The sequence below is a fragment of the Gymnogyps californianus genome, chromosome 27 (genome assembly GCF_018139145.2).
Source record: "Gymnogyps californianus isolate 813 chromosome 27, ASM1813914v2, whole genome shotgun sequence".
In the NCBI taxonomy this organism is placed as follows: Eukaryota; Metazoa; Chordata; class Aves; order Accipitriformes; family Cathartidae; genus Gymnogyps; species Gymnogyps californianus.
Window position 1 is genome coordinate 4802353 of NC_059497.1, and position 25145 is coordinate 4827497.

The following is a 25145-nucleotide window of genomic DNA, read 5'->3' on the forward strand; positions in this document are numbered from 1 at the left end:
ACTGTTTTCTCCCATGGTTAGTAAAGGTGAACTTCTTAAATGTTGGGAGGCCCTAAAATGCCAAGTGCTGAGACTCTGTGTCTGTGTACATTCTTGACTTGATGACGTATCCCACCTTGCATGGCTATTAAGTGTTTCAGAATAAAATCCGTATATACGTCTGAAACTAGCAGGATGTTAATGAAATTACAGAAGAAGTTGCTTTTAAAACAGGAGTGTGTGTGCACGGCTTTTAGCGGGCTCTCTGAGAGAATCTGTTGTTTAGCTTAAGGAAAGTCGGAGCTTGAGTTTGTGTTGTTTAGGTTTGGTAATCCCAGATTACATTAGCACTCTTCCCTTGTTATTTAAACACATGGTTTCTTTTAAAGGGAAATTAAATTTAAAAATAAACCTCAAGCTTTTTCCAGCTAACAGGAAGTGTCTGTAGTGCTGCATACTAAGGATGCAAGAACACAACCCTGTCTAAAAGTGAGTGCCATAAATATTATGTAAATACATGATCTCATTAGATTTATATCTAATCCTATTGCCTGCTGTTTTTCAGACTCTTAGGGCAAACAGGGCTGAAGATGTCATAGGTGGTCTTTCAGATCTAATATTGAAGTGGGTTGGAAATTAGGTGAAATGACTTTTGCCTCATCCTAATTAAGACACTATGAGAAATCCTTTCAAGTTTGGCATCACAAAGTAAATTGCCTGGTTTTAAAATGTAATCCGATTAAAGAAGCCTAGTGCCTGGTAAGGTTTGAAGCCTGCCCGTCCAATGATACAGATGGGCTCCCCAGACACTTCCTTACTGCTCTTAATTTCAGAAATCAGCACAATTTTTTTTAGGAAGCAGGAACAGGATTATGATAAAGCCTTGAACTCCGGAGACTTCAAAGCTTTACGTTCCGGTCTTGGTTCTGTTGCAAGGATTGTGAAGTCCAGCAGGTGACTTAAATAAGGGACTATATGTCCTGTGGACTTGGGTTTTTTTGCTAGTACTTCTTTCCAGTGTTTTTACAAACCATGGTTTCTCGCTGTGCAGTGTTAAGTCTGATGAAGTGTTGGCTGTCGTGTAAGAGACGTTTAAATGACCTCGATTCATCCTGTGATTCCCCTGTGGATGATTTCTGGTTGTCTTGGCGTGTCGTTAGTAACTACCTTTGCGTGATTTAAAATTACTTGCATTCCCCGTGTGACAGTGGGTGCTCTTTACAGCCCCGTTTCAGCCTGGTGGAGTCTGAAGCCATATGTCTGAACTCCTATGGCTCATCTCCATTGAGTTAGAAACAGCTGAAAACACAGAGAACTTGGAGGACATGCGTAATTAGTGCTGGATTTGGCATTTTGGAAATATTTCCTTTAACCTCAGCGGGATTTATTTCACAGAAAGAGTGAAACAGGATGTGTCCTTGACATTCCTTTTCACTGAAAGTAAAGACCTAAAAAGAAGAGAATAGGTTAAAAAAGTCAAACTGCAGTCTTTCTGATTGTCCAACGTGGAGGACGTCATTCGAATGCGGCATTCGGTGTCTGTGCTGAGGTTAGTGCTGGAAACCACTCGGCTGCGGGGGAGCTGCTGTAAGGAGTCCAGCCCTGCTTTCCTGTCAAGCCTAGAAGTGAGAGCCCAAAGATACTATAGATTGTAAGTACAACTGCAGAATGACTCAGAAAAGGGGCAAGTCGCTGTTTGCCTTGGTCTTCTCATTCTTACCACCATTGTAGTGCCCGGAGTTTCATCCTTGTGAATGTGGCATTTTTAACCCGAGCTACTCTCATTAGGCTTTAATGATTTCCCGTGTCCAAAAGTGCCGGGCGGTGCAGCGCGGGCTCTGCTGCGTGCTTGTTGGTTGGCATTGTCTGGAACCAGTTTTTCAGATGCAAAGATAAATGGGGTGAATGTCGGCTCGTGAGGTGCAGTTAACAAATATAAGAAATTTGAATCTTGAAGTAAAATTTTGAATGTTAAACGTTGCATTTAAATTGTGTGTGCGTAAATATATAGTAAGCTTTTTTCTTCTTGTGCATTGACCTTAACTGCTTCACAAGACTTGAGTTTTTGGTCTCTGACATTGTCTTGTTTAATTACCTCTGAGTTTGAGGTAATTAAAGATTCTGGTTTTCTCCACAACTCACTCATGCTTGACTTACGCTTTTTCTTCTAAATTCCTCAGGAAAGTTGGGTACAATTTAATGGTCTTCAGTGCTGCTCCAAGACAGCTATGCAGAGCTACTGTCTGAGAAAAGGAGTTTGTGCTTTCCATCTCAAAAGCTGTCACTGTCAGTGGTGGGTAAGCTTTTGAAGCCATCTGAAATGCCTTAGGATCCTGGTAGTTATATGGGTATAAGTTGTTACAGCTGAGATATAATTATTTGCGGGGATAGAGTTGCAATGACCCTGAAATTGTTTGAAGTAATGGAGAGTTCTAGCCCTGCATAAGTTTATAATTTAGTAGTCTGACTTGCATATATGCATTCCTCCTGTACATTAAAAATGTTGGGTTGGGAAAGGCTCTGCCACTAAAAGCAGCTCCTGGCTGGGAGAACTGTATTTAACAGAGAAAAAGCCCAGAACTGTTTTTGTATGCTTTCAAATAAGTGGGCAGAAATATTTTAAGGGTTTTGGAACATATTATCTTATGTTGTGTATGTTCCCCAAAGAAAATACGTTTTTTCCTGGTGAGGAAAAAAGCTGTTTGAGGCTGGCTTGTCATCTTGGGCAAAATCAGATCTGGCAGGTGGATAAAAACAGAGCTGGAAGCTTAAGGTGTACAGTGAAATGTGTGGGAAAGAGCTCTCTTTGCTGCCTGTTCCATTATTTATTCAGTTTACCAGTGTTAGGGATGTCTACAGATGTCTCTGCCAGCTCTCCGAGGAGCAGTACCTGCCCTTCTGGCCTTCCCCACAGCTCTTCAGAAGCAGTTAGCAGGGGAAGGACCTTAGCATTTAATACATATTGTTTGGCTGGCTGACTTACACACTCATATTTTTCAGCTCCAACCTTATTTCTGTTCTACAGGTAGTGTAGATAAGTAGTGACAACTTTATAGGAGCTATCTCAAGATTCGGAAATAATTTATTGCCTCGGCCATTCACTCTCGTGCCTGCTTTTTAGCGGGCCAGATTTCACAGATGCTTCTAGAGTAAAAGGAAGTCCTTTTTAATTTCCATCCTACTTTTCTTAAGCTTTCTTAAGGACTGTTGTCTCGTCTTAAGTTGATACTTTCTCTGTTTGCTTGACGCATACCAAGAACGAGCAGGAGCTTATCACAGTGCTCTTTGGATGTGACCGCTCAGATGTGTCCTTGATGTTCCCATCCAAGCCACCACGGGGTCACTTTTCTGTTTGCCTTCTTACCCTTACTGTCTTTGCTCTCTCGTTTCCCTGTTACTTTCTCGTTGGGCATCCAATTAAAAAGCTCATCAAGAAAGAATTTCATTTGGAGTCAGTGCAGTGGTATGTAGTTGCCTTGTTTGTGGCCCGCATTTTTGCCAGTTAATTTCTTGTTCGGCCGTGTCTTTCTTTAGCCTTCAGGGACTTCTGATTAAGCTGGAGCACTGGGATTTGATACATGCTTAAATTGAGCTGTGTGGGTAAAACAACTTGACTGCTGATGTGGGCTGTGTTGAAGGGAAGAGTCTGCTCCAAATGCTTAAGTGGAAGCTTTGTCGTGGCTCTTAATTCTCCTGTCCTGTGTTCCCTTCCTTGAGGGCCTCTTCTCCCATCCCATTGCATTTGGTCTTCAATATCAGAGCGACTAATTTCCTTTTTACTTAAGGTTAACATTTCTCCCTGCTTGTCTTGATGTACTGGGATTGACGCCCTACAAGTCTCTCCCGAAGGCGTGTGGGGTCTTTCCCTGCGTGTGCAGTGTCCTCTCCCCGTCTGTCTGAACAATTAAGCACTTCAATGCCAGCGTAAATTCAAAGCCCTCATGTCACTGATCTTGGCAATGTCACAAGGGAAATGGGATGTTGTGTGAGCCTCTGTCTCATTTTTTTTTAGTCTCCCTGAGGCAAAAGTGCACTCTAGATGGCAGTTACTGGGACAAAATAATTGTATTTGCTTTTTAATTGATGTAGGGAAGGAGTAATTCAGTCTCTGAATCTTTGTTTCTCTGGCTCTGCTTTACTTGGCCTATTTACCTGTTTCTCATCTACTCCAGGTCAGACACAAGCGCCGCTGTTCAGCGTTTCAGGCATCAGTTCTAGGCAGCAAGCAGTCTGAAAAGGAAGAACCGGTTTGCTGTGGAAGTGAGCGGGCTTGCATGGTTTCATGATGATAAGGCGTGGAGATGGCTTTGCCTAGGCTGGAGGGCACGGTGGCCAAATGGAGCATCCGAGCTTGGCTGTCGTGGGCCGGAGTGGGGAGAGGGCAGCTCTTTTGAGCAGTCTGTTTGACACTGAGATGGGGGAAAACATGGAGGCGTATTTATTTTCTCTGTATAGAGCGTCTCTAGCACTTAACCAGGAGGAGGATGTTCATGTTTAAATAAAGTATCACCTTTCCTGTACACTTCTAGGTGTAAGGTTCCTGCTAGAAATCCCAAATTCCCACTGAGATGCATATTGGATCAGATCACTGTGGGTGCTGGAAAAAAATAGTAACTTTGACTTGTTCTAATCCTGTTGATTTCATCTGACAATGAACACGTAGCTGTTTTGCAGAGTAGACGGCTAGCAGAGGGTGACACATTTTGTGCCATCCCGAAACACTTAATTGGTGCATCAGTTCTCCCCATACAGGGGGAATGACAGGCAGTGGGAATGAAAGGCGCTCTGCCAGAGGTTTTTTTTGCACAAGTTCCTTTTGGCAACGTTTCTACTCCAAACTCAGACCTTTTGTGTGTCTGTCAAAAGGGAACAGTGCAGATGGACATGTACAGCTCAAGACACGATGCTCTATTTCTGTTGGTTGCTTGTCATGTCTCTTGGGATTCTGTAGCTCGTTAAATCGTCTCACAAAAGAAAAAGAGGGAGGGAAAATACAGTGCGAGGTTGCCAGCTGTAGCCAGCTCAGCGCTGCAGCATGAGCTACTTGGTATTTTTTGATTAGCAATTTGTGGTTGCCCAGGCAGCTCGCTTCCATTTCTCTGGAAGTGCTGGACGGAGGGAAGGCGAAGGGAAAGTCTTGCACCTTTCTAAGGAACTGTGCTTCAGCAGAACCTGGGAGCCTGCCCCATCTAGATGTGTCCTGCTAATTTTCTCTGCTTCTAATTCTTTTTTTTTTTTAAATACTGCATTTTCTTCCACATAGTTGCATCTTCTCCAGTACTGTGGAAATAGTAGAGCTAAGCTCTAAATGAAGAGTGAGGAATGCTTACCTTAGCAGTGCTGCTACTTCCAGTTTGCAATTCTGTGATATTGTCAGCTCCAGGCTGTTTTATATGACATTCATAATGCTGCTCAGTTTATTGAATTTCTACAGGAATGTTTTGCTTCCTTTTGCTCATATTCCTCAAAACCCCATCTAGTCAGATGCAAAAGAGGAGAATGCACTGCAAAATTGGTATTTAGTAAACCTCATTAAGGCATTTGTAAGCATTTTGCAAATGTTCTCAAATTTCTGTCCTCTCTTAGAGGTCTGTTTCCCCACCTAGAAGAAGCAAGGCAGCTTTTTCGACTTCAGTGCTTTGTGTAAAATCCTGCGTCTGCATGTTGGGTGGTCAAGGTTTGCTCCGTGACAAATGTTTGAGAATACTGTTACTAAGGTACTAGTGGAGACTGCATCTCGCATTGTTATGTGTGTTAGAAGCTAAATGCAAACTCTCTTTTTAAAAGTACTCCAGTGAGCACTTTCCCTTCTCTTTCCTTCTGAAATCTCCTCATCTCTTCTGAGTTTTGTCTTCAGTTGAGCCAAGTGCCAGAGTTGTCAGGCATGGTAGTTGTTTGTGAGCTGAAAATGTGAAGGACCTGTGGGTGATGCCATTTTGATGTTACCTTCCCATTTTCCCTTCTTTTCCCCTACCTGCCCTTGGGCTGTGTGTGGAGGGGGGGATGCTCCTGACACCATACACATCCGAAACCAAAGCTCCTGGCCACTCTCCCCTGGAGACGCTGCTTGGCTTTCCCTGTCTTGATGATTGAAATTTTTTGCACTTCTTTCAGGAAAGCTTTGTTTAGATCTGGCCCCTGCAGTCAGTGCCAGCATGTAGAGCCCATGTTGTATGTGAACTCTGCTCCATTGCATGTAATCAGCTGGAAATGCTCCCATAATGGGAGCAGATTGCAGAGCGAGTGTCTGTAATGCTTTTAAGAATAAAGGGCAGCATATGCGCTCAAACCAGACCTGGTTTTTTCCCTCTCCTGCAGCTATTTATTTTGCCTTCTGCTCGGAGGGATTCTTTGATGTAGCGTAATGTGCACGCGTGACCCATCCTTTCTGTCTCCTGTTGCATAATGCAGGAGGTGACAGAGCCCACTGTCACCCCCCGCCATACATTAAGTTTAAAGAAATGCATTTCCACTGCCAAGAGCCATCTGTAATTGTAGGGCTGCCCTCTTCCTAGTGGGGAATTTTAGCTTGGATGGATGCTTTTCTATTAGCGATGCCAACCCTATCTTGTTCCTTTATAGCGTGAGCCTGGAAGCCCAGAGGTTAAATGTGTGGTTGTCGTAGTTCTTGCACCAACCTGAAACAACCTCCTCCTGGAAATGAGGAGTGGGAGTTGGTGGGCTGGTTTTGAGAGAAATAGATGAGCTTACCTGTTGCCTCCTACAGTTCCTGAACTGATCCTTCACGGGGTTGCTGTCACTTTGAAAACTCGTGCAGATTTCCTGCTGCCTGCTCTTAGCCAGTCGCCACATCTGAGGAACGAGCGGTTCTGCTCTGTTCATAAAGAGAAGGAACAGTTTGACCATTAGAGGATCAGTTGCTGCATGGTATTTGCTCCACTGATTGAAAAGCTGGCTTTTTCACAGCACGCTGTTAACCTTACGCTGGCTGAACTCTCGGTCGGTGTTGGGCAATGAGGCTGGAGCTGTTAGCAATCTTTGTTCGTAACTATTGTTTCACACTGAAAATGAGCTCACAAAGTAGAAGCACTTAAGGGGTGGGAGCCTGGGGTCTCATACTGTGCAGAGGGCCAGGCACGGTCTCTGACTGCCGCTGTGTGTCAGCCAGAAAGCTGGACTGAATCTGAGCATTTTCAGCTGAATCCCTTGTCAGTAGCTCTGCCTTTACTGCTGGGTGCCTTGAGAGCAAGTGCTGATTACGGAGCCTGAGCTCCAGCAGCTCTTGGGCTGGGTTGTGGTGGCGTGCAATGTCAGCTGGGTCGTTTTCACATGTCCTGCCCTTATTAAGGTCCCCACTTTTCCCCATCCATTTTGGCATCATGTACTTGAGCTCGTGATCCTATGACTTTGAGGAAAATTTACCTTGTAAAACTGTCTTTGGCTCTTAATTTATCTGGTGAGATATAGGGAAGGGGTTGGGCTTCGTCCTCTTAATGTTTAGCTCTAACTTTTATGCCGCGCACATGCAAAGTTGGCATTGCCAAATAGTTGGCAAGTGCTAAAGAATAAGCCCTGAGGCTTTCAAGACAATGGCTTGAAGCTTCTCATTCTGGTCCTGATGCTGTAGAGGGAAGGGAAGGTGTACGGGGAGGTGAAATGGCCAAAGGTTTGTCTTGCTGCTCAGACTTTCTATGGCATCAGTGTCCCCCAGTAGCTGCTTTTTTCAGTTGTGCTGACCATCAGCAATGTCTTGCTTGCAGGTATTAAGACATCCCTTCCATGCGTATTTCATTTAGTGCAATAGGATTAAGTCTTTTAATCTGTCTGTCCTGTATATTTGGTCTCTCAGTTTAGCATGCGTAGTAATGTGCAAAGTACTCTACTACAGGGAACGTGAGCCTTAAATGTGATGCTACCCATAACCGTAAATTGGAAGTCCTGTAATTCCCACAGGTGAAAGCATGTGCCTTCGTCCTTCTGGTGCATTGAAAAGAGTGTCTTTGGATTTTTTTGCAGTGGGTTAGATGTGACTCAGGGCTGGAAATATGCAGGATTTCAGTGTGATGGTGGGCATTGAAGAGTCATTTGTTTGCTGGAGTCACTTGTTTTACTTGGAGTAAAAAAAGCCCAGGAGAATTTCAGAAAAAATGCTTTTAAGCCTCTCTTCCAAGTAGTTGGATGTTATTACCAAGTGTGTAGGATGCGTGTAGTGGTTTGGGGGAGGTGCAGATACCAATTAAGTAGCAGCAGAACCGCCTTCTTGCTTGTGCGGTGATTGAAGTGGTCTCTGGAGAGCAAGGGGAAAGGAACCAAGTGGGATGGTGGCCAAAATCCCGTCATGGCCTTGGTGCAGATGGATGCTGCCATACGTGTTTGGAGTTGAATGTCCATGCTGGCTCCTCGAGGACTTGGTCAGTGATCACCCCGATGCTGTCGTTCTTGGCGCATGCACGTGGAGGTGGTTTCCTTCCTCTGCTGTGTTTGTCAATGACATATTCCCACCGTCACCCCTTCCGAACACATGGAATCTCCTCTCTTGGGAAACTTCAGCTCTGCATCCCGCTGTTGGAAACTAGGCGGTGTGACAGCTTCGCTCTAGAGGAAGTTATGTTTTTCTCATGTGCCAAACCTACTTCTTTTGGCCAAAATTTTGAAAGGAAAGAAATCCAGATGCATGTAGGAGATCAAAAAGTCACTCTCGTAAAAACTCACCCCCAATTTGTCTTTGTTATTGTAACAGTACAGAGCTGTGCTGTGCTTTCTCCTTCCAGCCACGTTCTCTTTCCTACCAGAGAACTAGCTGAGATGGGAGATTTGCTCTCCTGCTATCTTTGGTTTATGTAAATAACCATGAATTTTCATGGTTGATGTGATGATGAAATTTTAGTCTCCTACTCTCACTTAACTGTCCCTCTTCAAAACTTGGGTGCCAGGAGAGTTTAGGTGGTAGTTTCCATTAGAAGTCGCAGATGTGTAGTTAAGATTTGCTGAAGCTGTCGAGTACTTCTTCACTAAGATCCTGATCTAACCTTGATCTAAAAATCTGGTGGAACAAAGTCCACTGGGAAGTGTGAGTTGATACTGCAGCTTCTAGATGAGATGAAGGTGTACCCTGCCATGGAGAGCTGTTCGTTGTATGCAAACAGACCTATATGTGAGAATTAAAGGGAGTTTTGTGGATACAGCTGTTGAAAACACTTGTTACTCCCATAAAACTTGCTTGATACACAAATGCAGCTGCAAAATAAACAAATTCTCTCTATGAACATGTCTATAAATCTGGAAGTTGCTCTTAGGTGAGGACACTACCTGTTCAAGGTCTTTTTATGCTGCAACGTAATGTTTTCAGCAGGCTTCCACTGAGTTTAGTTTTCAAGATTTGTTAGGTATTTGTGCAAAGAAATGCATGCACTGGGAAACTGTGTTCTTTTTCGTGCGCTTGAAAGGAATTTTCTGGAAAGAGCTGCCTGCAGTTGGAGTGGGGAAAAGCACCTCCAGCAGGCGCTGAGTTCTTCTTTGCAATGTATATACTGCATGTCTTCACCTGTTTGCTCTAATTGGAAACACAATTGTCGTTCCTTGATAGATTGACTGCCTGACTCAGCTCTGTCTGGTGTAAGCCTACATTTCTGTAAGGAAAGAAGGTATGTTCTGACAATGTGGAAAAATAGAGACAGTAAGATCTCGTATTGCTGCCTTGTGAATCTCTGAAAATAGCTTTGTCACCTCTACCATTTAGTCCCGCTTTGCATGGGCTGACACAACATTAATCCCGTAGCTGCAAGATCGAGACTTCCGCTGATCGCAAGAAGTGAGTCATCCCCACATTAACAGTGTCTTCTCTGCGGAGACGTTGGCGTAGTTCTCCTGTCGTGGAAGGAGCCTGGAGTTAGCATGCTTTGTCCGTTTAGAAATGATGCTTACCAGTCTTCTGTGTCTAGGTTCAGCAGTCTAAGCGGCTGCACGTTTAATGCATGTGCCCCTTAACTTTGACTTTAACCTATGCACCATGTCTCAAGTATCCAGATTTCCTGGAATGGTGTGTTCAAATCCCAGTAGGATCAATTTGTCTGCTCTGGCGGTTTTGTTCTTTTCATGTTTGAAAACTGGATGCTTTGCACACATGTTTATGATCCCAATGTTCTTTCCTTATAGGTGTTGCTTTCCTGCTCCTGTGTGTTAATTGCCAGGAAAATTTCTGCTTTGCAGCCCAGAACTAATGGCATTTCAGTGGTGATTTTTCACAGATCATGGGTGCTTTCTGGAAGGGAGAGGTATTAAAAGCAGCATGTAAATCTATGCTGATGCTGTGGCAGCTGGGCAGTGCTGTATTCTTCAGTGTGTTAATTCTTGTGCGTGGGGTCAGTGGTCTTCCATTTCCTCTAATTTTAGATTTTTAAGCACAACAGTGAGGACTCGGTGAGTTCCAGCAGGAGGAAGCGTTGGCAGTAATGTCTCGTAGCCAGTTTAAGATGACATACTCAGCACTGCACCTTTTGAGTTGTCTGTACGCAGTGTGTGTGGTCAGAGAGCTGACAGCCTTGTAAATCCAGATCTCTTTAATTTGCCCATAATCATTCAAGCTCTGTAATACTTTTCCGATTCATTTTGCCATCAGGATTTATCAATGTAACTTTTACTGCTTGCAATGTGAAGGATTTTTCCACACTTCTCCCGACAGCTTTGGGAATACACTCTGCTCTAACTTCCCTGCTTCTTTCAGTGTGAAAAGCTGGTTGAGAGGTTCAGCTCTCCTGAGGTCTTGCAGGCTGTATGATCTATGGATAGCATCCTTGCTGACGGTTCTTCTTGCATGTGTTTTTCCCAAGTCTAGAGGCACTTGAGAAGCATATGTAGTATTAGCTCAGATCATTCAGCTTCTTCCCTTTCATTTAAGCATATGAAGTTGCATTTTAGCCTTGTCAGTCAAGAAGAAAACTTTGTTCTGAATTGTTGCAAAAAAAAAAAAATCAAACCCAACAACCAAACTCAAACAACAAATCCCACAAAAACAATCTGTACCTCTCCCCTTGTGGCCCCTTGGCCCTTAACAGAGCTCTTCTACATCAGGTAGAAGGTAATTGCTGTATTTGGATGTAAAATGCTTGGCAACATTGTCATGTTTGAGGTGCTAAATGTGAATTACTGTATTTTATTTTTTCCAATAGGTATTGGAGGCAGTATAATGTTAATGGGAGAATTTTATATACAGCAAATGCTTCCTGCGTAGGACTGGAATGTGAAGTGAGACTTCTGCATGCGTTTAAAATGCCTGGATTCTCTGCAAAGCATTATATAATTATCCTCTATATTAAATGGCCACCCACATTTTCTATAGTATGTCTGAATTTGTTTTTGTAACTGATAAGATGCTACAGCTGTAAAACGACGATGCCAAGCTCTTAAATATTGTGCTTTTAGAGCTAACTCTGCTGCAGTTAGTGAAAAATACTAACAAAGGCAGAAAGCACATTTTGTGTCAGGTGTTCTACGATAAGCTGAAAGCGGCAGTCAAAATTAAGCTCCCATTGAGCTAGATGCTCTACAAACTCTTCAGGCCTGAGCAGAACAGACCAGGCAGATGCATAGATTGTATGTTCCTCGGTTCGTTGGGTGGGGGACAGTTGAATTTGGAAGGAATCTGCTGAACAGAGAGAAAAGGGGGACGTGAAAGGCGTAAGAGGATGATAGTGTGGACAAGAATATAGGAAGAGGCCAGCCAAGGAGTTTTGGGTGGGAGCAATCATCCCAACTGACTGCTTTTTTTTTATAGGAAGGAAAAATCTGGACAAATAAGTTGAGGAGTGTAGAAGCCAAAGATCGCTGCTTTGGCTTCCTTTGCAGCCTCTCCGATAGCTGGAATCTAACCGGGTTGCTCTGCAGTCTTTCCTGAAGCCTGCCAAGAGGGGCTGAGAAAGTGTTGCTTGGGATCTAGCCACGTTCTCCCCTGCCCCAGGAATATGCTGCTTTAATCTTCTGCAGCTTTGCATGAGCAGTTTATTTTTGGAAAGGCTATTGTATTATCTAGTGGTTGAGGCACGCAAGGAAAGGGGTCGCGGCTCTGTTGTGAGCCCCACCACGCCGTACCCCTTCCCATCGGTGAGACAGGCGTAGCGCTGCCTTTCTCGCTCTTCAGAAAAATTTAAGTGCGCTTTCTAAATCTAAAGTCTTGCACAAAGCATTCGAGTTGTTTGTATTACTAGTCTATAAGCAGGAAATACCAAATGAGGGTTGCGTTTGCATTGCAAGAATCTAGCAGTTGTATGGATATTAATAGCTGAGATGTGTGTATTGACTTGCTTGTGATGTCCTCCGGGCAATGGACTAGGAGTTAATCTGCCTCCAGCCTTAACTGCCCTTGTGACACTTTGTCTCTAAGGCATTGAACTAAGTCTACAAACATCTGGGACCAGTTCTTAGCTACTTTAAACTTCCTTTGTGACCTTGGGCCAAGCCACTCGTGCGCACTGGTTTCTTGTATCTAAAGCAGCGATAGCACTAGTATTGTGCCTTTTGTCTTTAGTGTTGAGTATGTAAATACACGGGGGTCGCGATGGCCTCTGCTGTCTGCTCTGCACAAGTAAGATTACTGGTCCCTGAAGTCTCTGGGTGCTTCTGTAATCCACATAAGTGAGACTATAAATCGGCTCTGAAGACTCATCGTTTGACTTGAAAACACCGAGTTGTTCTCTGGGTGGCTTGGCCTTTGCTCTAGCCCACTGCCTCAGATGATTTTGTGAGTAAAGTTACTACAGTCGGGAAGAAATAAATGGAAAAGCAAGAGGACAAATATGGTCTTGTTTAAAGGAACTATTGGGTTTTATCGTGACCTAAAGCAATGTGCTTTATTCAGCAATTTTTACAAACAGGAAGCTTTATTTAAAAGGCTACAGCACTTGCTGAATCATGGAGCAAGAGAAAACTGAGCACAAGAATTAGTTTAAACAGAGCAGATTTTGCAATTTTCAGAGCTTTTATGTCCTTAATGTTCAGTCTTAATTGCCTTAAACAGATACATCAGCAACATCGTTAGAATACTACCCTGGTGCAGCAAAAGGGAGGTGAACTCTCGGTAATCATTTGAGAAGTGTGCTTTCATAACGGAGACTCCTAATATAAAAGCAAACCCCCTCTTTGATGCGAAGGGGGTTTTTGGAGGAGAAAAGAAAGCAGACAGCGGTGGTAGTTGAATTGGCTCCAGACCTTCTCTGAGCTTTATTGGAGACTTGTATTTACAGCATTCTCCTTCCTGTACTGGGATCTGTTTTTCTGTTTAATCAGAAACAGCCCAAAATCACACTGTACATAGATAGTACTTGGCTTTGTACTCTACTTCTCTCAGTGGTATATTTCCATTTTACAGATGGGAAAACTGAGGTCTGGAAGTAGAGTTTTTCCCAAGGCTATGTAGCACAGCAGGGCGTAAAGCCCTCGTGGCTTCCAGAGTAGTCATCTACACCCCAGCTTGCAAGGCTTGAAGAGTATCGCAGTGTTCTGGCATTAGGATTTCCTGCATTTTGTTCTGTCTTGTCTATTTTTGCCGAAGGCAACGTTTATACTGCCCTGTTTTGAATTACTTCCCCTCTGCCTTGTAAAATCAGGGCAACAGGTCTGTAAGTAGGTATTGTTAAGATGAAATGATTCAGGCTTTACCACTGCATGATCTCACAGCGCCATAAATAAGCGCTCATCTCTTTCTCATTTCGTTTTTTATCTGCAAGCCATTGGAGGTAATATATTCTAGGTGGAGATGCAGACCCTGGCCTTGATGTGAGCATCTGTGCTGTGGCACCGCGGGAGGGCAGTGACTTGAAGGGGAAACCCCTCTGAAAGGGGTTGAGCCTGCCCAGCTGCTGTGGACTCCTGATTTCCCTGCGTCTTTTTTGTGTCTTCGTAAAACCCCCTTACTTGATTCTTAATGTATAATTTTTGTTGTTCTGTATGTTGTGAAATGTGCTCGCACTGGGCTGAACTAGGAGGAGTTAGATACTATTCCGTATTTATTTGTCCGATAAGAGTTCCCAAAGTGGGGCTGGCTGAACGGGGCTCCGCATACCCATGAGCCTGACATCTCAAAGTCTTGTTGAGTTGTTCCTGTTGACTTAAACCTCTTTAAATTTCCTTGTCTGGCCTGAAAAGACCTGACAAACTCCTCACTTCAAAAGATCTAATTTTGATCGCAGAGTACCCACCTCCTCCCCAAAGTGGTCTGAGGGGGGTTTCCTAATATTTTAGATTACAGCCTGGGCTTTGCTTCCAGTAGTTCTGCCGCAGTTCCTACAGATAATGCCTGAGATGTCATTCAAATCAGATGCACCAGGCACTGCAAATAGTGCTCTGAGGGAATTGCAGTATCTTTCAGAAGTAACATTCCCGTGCCAGTGTTTTTTCCGACTCCTAGTTTCTGCAGACCATAGTGGAGTTATTTTCCTGTGCTTAGATCTAACATGAGAAGCTCAGGACCTTATCTTGGTCTGTCACTTTAATGCTGTGCATTGCATAAATAAAAATGGGATGAAAGACTTGGTTTCTGTTAACTCAGGAGAACTATATAGCCTTCCTAGCAGAGCTGGAGAGGAAGAGGAGGGAAGAGATTGATATTCTTCACTGCAGTCCTCACATCTAAATATAAATAGTTCTCTTCTTGGATCCTTCCAGTCTGAACTTCTGGGTGATTTGACCTTTCTTTGATAAAAGCTTTCTTTATTTGCAAGAATAAAAGGGCAAGGGGGAGGAAAGGACACAGCAGATTTTTTTATTTTTTTTTAAATATCTTAAAATCCTGGCAGTTGATTTCTGCAATACCCAGCACTCGCTGTTGAACCAGCTCCATCCTGGACTCCAACTTTTCTCCTCCTCCCAGTCCCTTGAGTGAACTTTGCATTTTACTCTAAAGCATTAACCAGAAAATTTTCTAAGGAAGTTTATGGAAGTGTGTTTTCTCTCAGGGAGACAGACCATGCTCTGATGGGGACGGAGATCCTGGGCTCCAGTCCCCAGTCTTGCTGCCGACTAGGCGGATCCCTTTGAGCAAGTGACTTGGTTTATGCCCGTTACACCACTAACCTTGGTTTTCCTTACCTCATAACTTCAGCTGAAAGAAACATTTGTATTAAATGCTGCTGGTTTTTCATATGTATACCCTGAAGCTTTTTGAGCTCAGAATCAAAGCACAGCTCTGTTTAATATGTAAAACCACTGAACTCTCTGGCTTTGGTCAGGTTAGCAGCCTGTGCAAGGGGATGCGCAGGTGCAGTATTTCTAACTGCTCCAGACTACACGCAAGTCTTTCTGGCACTAGTTTTAACCATTAATTGCCGCTTTAAATCCAGCAATAAATTATTTGGGCAACCACACTGCATGAGCCCACTGCCAAAAATAAACCAGAGCCTGAGAATTACTCAGGTCCCCTTTGTACTCAGGACTGTTGCAGCTGGATGAGGTAGGGCACCTTGTGGACTCAATCTGATTGTTTTTTTGGTGTCTCCCATATGTTCTGGACGTAGTTTAAGCCATCATCCTGCAAACAATGTTAGTAGCCCTTGAAATGCATTGCATGCGTGTATTGGCTTGCCGTTTGCTTCTGAAGCGCGGGACAGCGTGTGGTGTGGTGGTGTGCAGGAATGCTTCTGAATAAGCCTTCTGATCCTTTGCAAATTGGATTTTGTGGCTCACTTCCCTGTCCTCTTGGATAAAGTTTCCCCTTAGCTGCCTCTCCTCTAGTGGAGCTCGTGTCTGTCTCAGGACTGCAAAGCCTTTTATAATGCTCTGCCGGATCAAGAGTCACTTGGAGGGGAGAGACTTTCCATTTCAGAGCGTGGTCCTGAATCCCACCTGAAACATGCTTGAGAGTCAAGCGTGCTGCTTAGTTTACTTCTGAGTTTCCACTTGGTCTGCACGAGATTCCTGTTGGTTTGGTGCCTTTCCTGCTGCTTTTATACACTGTGGTATAGAGTTTTTTCTGGCTAGGAGCCCTCTAGTAATGACTGTTATTTTAGAAAACCTAGTTACTGCTCAGGCTGCCTCTGTATCATACAATGAGTCGTAGCGATTACATGCTGGGGAGGAAATGAAATGATCAGGAAAGACCTACTTCATAAAGAGCAACAGTTGACTTTATTTTAAACCAATTAAATTGGGGATTAGAGGGTGCTGTGAAGTTATACCCCTAGTTAAAGAAAACAAGGCAGGAAAATGTACTATATTAGCAAAAGCGTGATTGTCTAGGTTTATAATAAATCCTTTATAATTTGTGAAAGTATTAAGTTTAAAACAGGGCAGCATACAAGGAATGATGGGTTGTAATGGAGAGGGCTGTCTTCAGGAAAGGTGAGCGGTTTCAATTTGCCTATAAGAACGTATTGATTTGAGTTCACGTGCCCTTTCTGGGAGAGGGTGGTAGCACTGGTGAGAGGTGGCAGTAGAAACCAGACTCCCTTAACAGCAAGCTCAAGAGCAGTGCCAGCTTCTTACACATGCGTTTCTCCACTGTTTTAAATAGGATACCTTGCAGGGGTTAGGGGGAAGATTAATCCTCTACAGGGTTAATCCTTAAATCCTTGGTGTTCGCCTTTTGAACGAGGGAGGGAAGTTAACTATATTCTCAGAAGTGCTTGGAGACCACCTACTCTTTCATAGAGCTTGCCAACAGCTGTCAGATGGAAGTGATTTTTGGACAGTAAGAAGTCAGCGTGGAATCACACTGGTGACCAAGAGCAGGCTCTGTGTCCCACAGTCTTTGGCTTACACCCCTAGTGACTCTTGCCATGGAGGGAAGAGGATTTCCCAGACCCATCAAAATTCTTCAGAGGGGTGTGAATTAGTGGTGGGTTGATGGTTTACTGTCTCTTGTGGTTAACTTTAATAGACACATGTTCCTCTGAAGATGCTTTTTGGCAAGCACATGTATGGCTGAAAGATGTCTAGTAGCAGGAGAACGTGGGAGCTCTGATTTAAAACCAGGATGGTCTGATAAAGCATTGAGTAGTGAATCCCTGTACCGGCTGTGTGCTTTGTGACACTAACCCCTCTGCTTGACACAGTGCTGTGCGGTCTGTTCTCTGTATTCCTGCTCTTAACCACAGCTGTCCAACCACTGGTTTGCTTCCAGATAACCAACTTGGTGTGAGAACTCTGCTGAAACTTGTCCTTGCCAGCTGTCCGTCTGTTTGGTGTATGCCTAAGTGTTCCCTGTACGTTTTCTGTCTTGCAGCATCTGGAGAGGGCCAAATGTGAACTGCGTTGACAGTACTGGATACACTCCACTGCACCATGCTGCTTTGAATGGTCATAAGTGAGTCATCTTATAATGCCTTTGATCATAGGGGATACTATGTGCTTTACAAGCTATGGTTTCTGTGTAATTCATTCACCAGTCTAATGCTGTTTCCACTGAAAATGTGGCGATGGTGCAGCACTACACCATCTTCAGGACAAGAAGTGAAGAACATCAGTGCAGAGAAGCTGTAGCGGCATTGGCTGCTGTGCAGTATGATTGTACATCTCTTTAAGAATTTGGCGAAACACTGAGGTTTTCAACCACCCTTTTATTTATAAGCAATTTGGATAAGATACAACAACATATTAAAGGTGGCTTCTCCAGTAACAGTCCTCTGCAGTCTGTCTGGTGTCCAATGTGTTGCTGTGCCTGCACCACTTAAAATTTGCTTTCCTGCGTATTACATTTTTAAGTAACTCCAGTCTTCAGTGTGGTAAATCTTGTATTGTTCATTGCTACTTAAGATATTGAGAAATTGAATAGTTAAAATCTTTATTAATCTTCATTGTGCTGGTGCAATTCACTTTTCACCAGAGTGGCTTGTGGATGACTTCAGTCCCTATTCAGCTCCATTAGTATGAAGGTAACATAGATCTCTCCTGAGCTCATCTCAGCAGTCTTTCTTTTTTTTTTTTTTCCTTGGGCAGCATTTAATAGGAACGCTTTAAAAATCACATTTCAAGAGGATCTCTGAAATACTCCTGTTCAGATTAACTTTTTGTAAAATACTTACCACAGAATGTAAGCGGTGAAACAAGGACTGAATATCTTATGGACTCAAGTTTCCTTCTCTTGCAGGGATGTTGTGGAGGTTCTGCTGAGGAACGATGCACTGACCAATGTGGCAGACTGTAAAGGCTGTTACCCTCTTCACCTGGCAGCTTGGAAAGGAGATGCAGACATAGTGAAGCTCCTCATCCACCAAGGACCTTCACATACTAAAGTGAATGAGCAGGTCTGCGTATTTTTCTCTAATGTATTGTTGAATGGCTTCCCTCGGATGGAGAGAGACTGCTTCAGCTGACTCCTGACCCTTCCCAAACTAGTAGCAATTGTTGTAAAGTCCTACTTGCTAACGGGATAAGAAGGGCACTGCCTAAAGCAAATACCTCCAGTTCTGAGTTAGTGGTTGAATGAGTAAGGTATATATGTTTATACAGAGATATATAGATGAGAACCACTCAACACCTAGGAAGTGGACTCCTGCTTTCATACTGGGCTTCTAAAACTAACCCATAGTTTTTCCTTTCAGTTGCTGGATAGCTGAGAAGGTTTCTAGTTCTGTCAAAGGATACATTGGCTCCCTTCTTTGGGAACTAATCAAAGCAGCTTTGTTTAGTCTTTGGCCATGCTCTCTTAGCTACTCTCCTGGCTTGTCTCTAGCACTTGCTCCAGTTAACTAATTCGTAAGTTGTAAGATAATTTTAACCCTACTTCCCCCCAGATAAATCCCTAGCTTAATCTTAAAGAATTATTTTCTCAATCAGGCAAGAAAAAAAATCTGGTGGATTTCTTCCCTTTGTCAAGCTGATAGTTTTTGGTCTAGGATGCAGAGGGATTGATTTCTATGAGACAGCTATTCTGTACGGCAGCCCCTGTGTCCACTTTGGAGGGCTGGCTCCCGTGTAACTTCCCCGTGAAAGTCAGCAGGTATCTTACAATTCCAGGGAACTTCTGAAATGCTACTGCTAGAAGACCCAAATATTTCTTTTGTTTAAGAGTTTTGGGTAAGGGAACTGGTTTACTGAGTGAGGCCAGCTGAGCAGTGTTACTGAACCACTTATGGCTGAGTGAGCTTGGGCAGACCTGCAGTAACTGATCCAAATCAGACGGTTAAAGCTACTTGGTTGTCCTGTCCCTGAGGCAGGAATATCTAATCCCTGTGAATCAACTCCTAAACTACTCAGGTTTTCATCCAGGAGGACAGGAGTACACCAAAATAAGTTTGTCTGCCTTAGTACCACAAGGCTAAAAATGTATATTCATTCAGAAGTGAATTCACAAGTAGGTCACATACTCATGGCTCAAGTTTGGCAAAATCGGTAAAAGTCAAGATGAGCAGCTGGGAACTGTGAGTTTCTGCTGTTTAATTTTGATCTGCAGTATACACTTTTCAGAAGCTGAGGAGCAAACTCCCTTCGGAGTCGGGTTTAGGAGTCCTAATCCTGCTTCCAGCCATACTTAGTGGGGACCAAAGTGCCATGCTTAAGTTTTCTGTTCCTTGGTATAAGACGGCTAACTTGATGCATCAGGCTGCTCCAAGGCTAAATGGTTGCTTCTGAAGCATCACGAAATGAAAAATATGGTAGTAATGCTATTCACTACCACTCCTCAATTGAGCAGAAATAACTAAGAGTATGTGTTTTAATGTCTTTGATAGTTTTCCAGTTTGGGGCTGTGGTTAATAATGTCTTCAGGCACAGCTGCAGGCATTCAGTCTGTTTAAATAGATTTGAGAAGTGTAGTTAGCTGTTTACAATCAATCTGATAAGAATTGACTGAGGACCCTGAGTGTAAACTGTTCTGCTCCAAGTAGGACAGGTATAGGGGAAACCTTTGCAAAAGATTAAAAGCTCAGTGTAATCCTTCCAGGTAATGTTTCATTAATGTCTGTTTAGTAGGAACCTTTCTAAATGAGAAGAGTCAGCCGAATAGCCTGTGCTGCTTGTGTTTGGAGTCTTGTAAATGAAACGCACAGTGGTTCAAGTTACAGGAATCGGCAGCTGGAATGGCTTCTGCTGTTAATAGCTTTGACTGGAACAAGATGCTGTGTTCTGTCATTTCCACCCCTTGGGAGTCACCCATTGCTTTGTTGCTATATCTCACCCATTTCATTATCACATTTTTTTTCTTTTTCCTCTTCCTTTTTGTAGAATGCTCTTGAGATCAAAGAACTCAAAAAGTACGGCCCCTTTGACCCATATATCAATGCCAAGGTGTGTACTTTGCTGTCAGCATTTCACTGCATCATTACTCCAAGCTGCACTCGCGTGCTTCCAGGTGCCATGTCAGCCAGTTGCAATAATACCTGTTCAGTTTGCAGCTGCTTGGGGAAAAGTAAAATGCAACCATTTATTTACTGTGGGTTTCTTTCTTCAAAGCAGTTATAGAAACATAATTTAAGGGAAGCTTTTCCTTACTTTCCTGGGGGCTCCTTCATTGCTTAGCCTTGTAGGACTCACGGTGATGGTCAGTTTGCTTGGTTTGGCTGGATGACTACCAAAAGGTAATGTTATTTCAATTAAAATGCTTTAGGTTTTGTTTCATGTGCTAATGTTGCTGATAAATGCAAAGAGAAGGATTTTTTTTTTTTCCTGCTTAAACTTGGATGCATTTTCTCTGTGGGCTGTTCGGAGTGAATTTTCATGCCTTTTCTCCTGCAAAACGCATAATGCTGTATTTGTCATTTGAATGGACAGTTAATTCTTCTGGTGGTGGTGGGGAGAAGGGAAGGCTGTAATGTTCATGCCTCCCTTCCCAAGTCCTTCATGTCCTGCTTATTGCATCAGTCTCTCTTTTTTTGATGTTAAGTCTGTTGTGTCGTCTGACCCTTCAGCCCTAGTCTTCTGTTCCTGTTTTCTTGCCTATTTTGCTCCTCTCTTGCTTTTAGTTGTTTTTGAGCTACAAAAAGGCATGACATCAGCACTTACGATGCACTGAGGCTGAGCAATTGAGGAAGCAGATAAGAAAGTTCCTGGTGGTGTTTTCTTAGACAACATTTTTCATTTTTATTTAAGGGAAGCTGCAGGCCAGCGATGGCATAATAGTCTGCTGATTTATCATGAGATACTTCTGCTGTAAGCCACCACGCCACAGTTGCTTCCAGCCAATTATTTTGGATCCAGCCATCCATGGCAGATTTCTGTCTCTCAAAGTTTAGTTAAAACTTCTACTCTGCTTGATCTGCAGTACCTTAAAAACACACATTCCGCTGGGAATTACGTTTGTTTTTGCAGACTTCTATTTCAGGAAATACTCTAGCACATACCTCTATAAGCACAAATATATTTACATGAAGCTCATCCGTATTGGTGATTTTTACAAAAATCCAGATGGGAATTTTACAACAACAAATGTCTTCTGTGGAAGCATCATAGTCGAGCAGTTCGGTTGCCTGAAAGGTGCTTTCTAAAACATTGTCAATAACAGAGTAAAATCTTATGCACTCCAGCATTAAAATGTTGAATGCAGAAGGAATATAAAGATGAAATATACAGTGAGCTCACTTACTTGTGGATTTTTGTTTACAAAGTATTCTAATTTGGATTTTATATTTTTGACATGTGCATTATTTTAAACTCTCAGTTCAGTTTTCAAGATGGCTGTAGTGCTCTCGAGAACAAGGCTGGTGTTTTTGAAATCTTTGCCTTGGTTTTAAGGAGAGAGAGATGATTTGTACACAATCTGTTGGGTTCATCACAAGTTCTGACTGGCTTTCCACCAGTTTCTGACCAGGTTTGATGAAGAACATGTGGACTCCTAGCTGTCATGCAAACCTTGATGTTTTCTCAATAGCCTGGCTGCAGGTGGGAGAATCACAAAAAGTCCAGGTGCAAAGTGTAAGAGTCCTTGCTTAGTTGGTGCTTCCAGCTTCTCAGCTCCCGTGCAGGATAGGATGTCATACAGAAATGGTTGAAGCGAGATGTTTCATCTTTCCAAACATTTTTGGATATTTAGAAGAGGGGGAAAGCATTTATATAAGGCTGGACTACAATTTAATATCCTGTTGAGGAAGAAATAAGAAAGGCAGAAGCTTCTTGCTCTCCTACAAGTTAAATAGTTAACAGCTGCTTTTTTGTGCCCTTTCCTCTTCAGCATCTTTTGTTCAATAGGAGGTCCCTGCAGTATGACTGTTACAGGCCTGAAGGACTTCGGAAAAGCAAATGATAGAAGCAAGGTTAAGCAATGGAGCAGCAACTTTGCTTCAGTAACTCCTGCTATCTTGAATTTGGTTATTTAATTTGTATGAAGGAACCAAAGTAGAAAAAGCTGTCACATAGCTCAGGTTTGTGCACTGCACAAACTACCTTTGTCTTTTTTAATTGGAAGCAAATGAATCATGCAGATTTGGGTTTAAAGTGCTATAAATCTAAATGGGCTGCTGAGAAAAGTGGAAGCCTACCATCTGGAGTCTGCAAATGAAACCGGGCAGCGAACCCACCCGCAGAGCTCCCGAAAGCTTGTTGGACATATGGGGATCGTTTGGGTTTTTTTTTTTTTTTTCTGAAATGTGTTTGGCATTGTTGGGCACCTGTAGGAAGGAAGGAGGCCTGTTCGTCCTTACTCGGCTCCTGGCAGTGCCGTGTGGGATACTGATGGAAATCGTGTGCTGCAAAAGGAAGGAAGGAGATGGTACAACTGACCGGGCAGCTCCAGCCAACTCTTCTGGCCTGCTTTGTACCCGAGGTTGTGATGTGCCTTGGGTGTCACCTCCTGGTGAAGTTTGGATTTTGCTTAATGTTTTTGTTTCCTCTTTCATTTTGGCCTGCCTTTAACTGAAACTTTGTGGAGTGCATGCCAGTGGGGCATCCCTGTTCTGTGCTTTAGGATCAGGTGTGTCACTGGAGCAGCAAAATAGCAGGTTTTTAATAGGGCAAGCCTCCGTTAGACATGCACACACCGACAAAAATCCTACAAAGGAATCTTAGAAATAGATTGGATGGGACCGAAGGGCAATATACCCTCTTTCCCCAGCCCTGAGGCAGGATCAGGTCTACCTAAACCATTCCTGACCACTGTTTGTCTAGCAGCTTCTCAAAAACCTCGGAGAGGGACAGCTCTGTAGTCTCCCTTGGCAGTTTATTTGACCGTTCAAATCTTTGCAGGTTATAAAACTTTCCCTTATTTAAACCAAGTCTTCCTTTCTTCAATTGAAGCCCTCTTACGGTGTGTTAGGAACAGGGGTGCAGACAGATATACTTTAAGGGGCTGTAGATTCTCCATTTTAGCGTCTGATGAGGAGCATAAGGGCTATGGTATGTGGTATCTAGTTACCAGGGCTTGAAAAATTTGATGGAGCCCATATGAAAGCAGAGGCATTTCTGCCTGTGTTCCCATTTTGTGGTCTGTAGGCGGGCATCGTACAAGCCCAGCTTCTCACTCCCAACTGTGAATTGGGGGGAATGCTAGGATGCTAGGATTCCTGCAAGAATGCAGCCCCTGGGCCCTGTTGAGTGCTTTATTTTTCTAAGAAGTTTTGAAATTTGAACCCATATGCCTTCTGGCTGCTGGAAAGGAATTTTCTTTTTCCATCTCCAATAAATATGTACGCCTGAGCGCTCATGCTCATTGTTCAGGCTCCGCTCTGGTTTGTGCTTGGAGAGGCGATGCGGGGAAGGGAGGCAAACTCCCTTGCCTGGAATGGCTCTAGTATTTTTGGCTGCTCAAAACTCTCCCAAAATGGAGGCAATAAAGACTTATACAATAGCAAGAGTTTCCAGTACACAGTCTGTGATGGGGAAAGACTTGCTGTAATGATTCAGGGGAGTTTACCACCTGGTGATCTCTGTTGCAGGAGGAGAGTCTGGGGATTTCACCCCGAGCGTCAGAGCCCTGACCTGCTTAAGGAAAATTAGACTAAATTGCAATGAAGACGGGGGAAGTCTCCAACAATTATGTTATTAAAGGATGTTGTGTTCTCATTTCTGAGCCATTAGGCAGGTGTTTGGAGTTGCTGCGTGCTTTAAAGCCCCCTTGAGGGGTATGGTCTCTGTGCCAGGGAGGGATGAGAGGGGGACAGTCCTAGCAGTGGATATCCCCGGTAGCCAGGGCTAGTGTGGCGTGAGCAGTGCATATGCCCCGTGGCTCTTTGGCAGATACCCGCTGCTCCAGAGGGGCCGGGGTTATCTACTGTTTCTGCAAAAATCGGCAGCGAGCCTCCCTCATGTGATGGGGCAGGCTGAGGGCCTTGCTCTGGCTGTGTCATGGGCTCACTGATACCTGGGTTCCCTTCTCTGTCAAATAAGAATAAAGTGATTTACCAACCTTTTAAATGCCTTGAGACCAGCAGCTCAAGCTGATTGATAGGTGTGATCTCTGTAGTTCTCTATTCTCTCCCCTTCTCACTCTGTATGTATATTTTATGTGCAGACTTCTTTATTCTACCGTAATTCTGTCCACTTGTATGTGCCTTTCTTCACCATGGCTGCCTCTGCCACTCCAAGTATAGAGCCTGTTTGACTTTGAACTTCTGTGCTAACAGTGATGCCATGCTTTCCTTACCTTCTTACGGATCTCACTTCTGCACGTGGCTGTTGCTGCTTCCTGCCTCCTTAGTCTCTGCTTTTATACAAGTTGCAGCTGCAGAGAGCCTCTCCAGAACTCCTTGCTTCCCTTATGCTTTTCACGTGGCTGAAAAATGATGCAAATACCAGATGAAAACAAATGGGAGTTTGCATGCATGACTCCTGTAATCCTGAGAATGACTTAACACGTTAATAGGATTAAATTACTTGTACAACAGAGCAAGTTCTGCAGTGTGGTTGTGAAATGGTGCGAAATATTGACTGCTCCTACAGGCTGGTATCCAAAAAAGTGCATGTGCTCTCAAAGTAAAAGGAAGGTATTTTGATCAAATTCAGTTTCTAAAGTAGTATTTCTAACTCCAAGACAAGTACGTTCTCTGGTTGTTTTTTTTTTTTAATGGGAACTGTTCTTAAAATGACAAATTCAACCATGATTCAGCTACAGTTGAGGTATGTAACAGTTTGTACTAAAGTTTTTTGGGTCAAATTGTTAGATAAGTATTTGTTTCTAAAGTCCTTAAACCGAAATCCCTCTGTGTATAACACACAGTAGTAAAACTAGAAACATGAGGTGAATTTAATTTGAGAAAAGGCTCTTTTAAGTCTAGCAATGTTCCTATTTTGCACCTGCAAGTGAAATGTGTTAGGTTGCTTGTCTTTCAATGCTTTGTTTTGCTGATTTT

General features: G+C 43.4%; 1 protein-coding gene across 6 annotated transcripts in view; it reads left to right on the top strand.

The window, feature by feature from the left end:
- Positions 1–25145, top strand: part of ANKS1A (ankyrin repeat and sterile alpha motif domain containing 1A) — a 105173-nt gene that overhangs the window by 11450 nt on the left and 68578 nt on the right. For 3 of the 6 annotated variants that reach the window (XM_050911566.1, XM_050911567.1, XM_050911569.1), the window contains 3 exons: positions 17153–17233; positions 18017–18173; positions 20092–20154. In XM_050911566.1, coding sequence (XP_050767523.1) covers positions 17153–17233; positions 18017–18173; positions 20092–20154 — 301 coding nt within the window. The remainder of the gene's footprint in view (positions 1–17152; positions 17234–18016; positions 18174–20091; positions 20155–25145) is intronic. The other 3 variants (XM_050911568.1, XM_050911570.1, XM_050911571.1) reach the window with 1 other exon arrangement.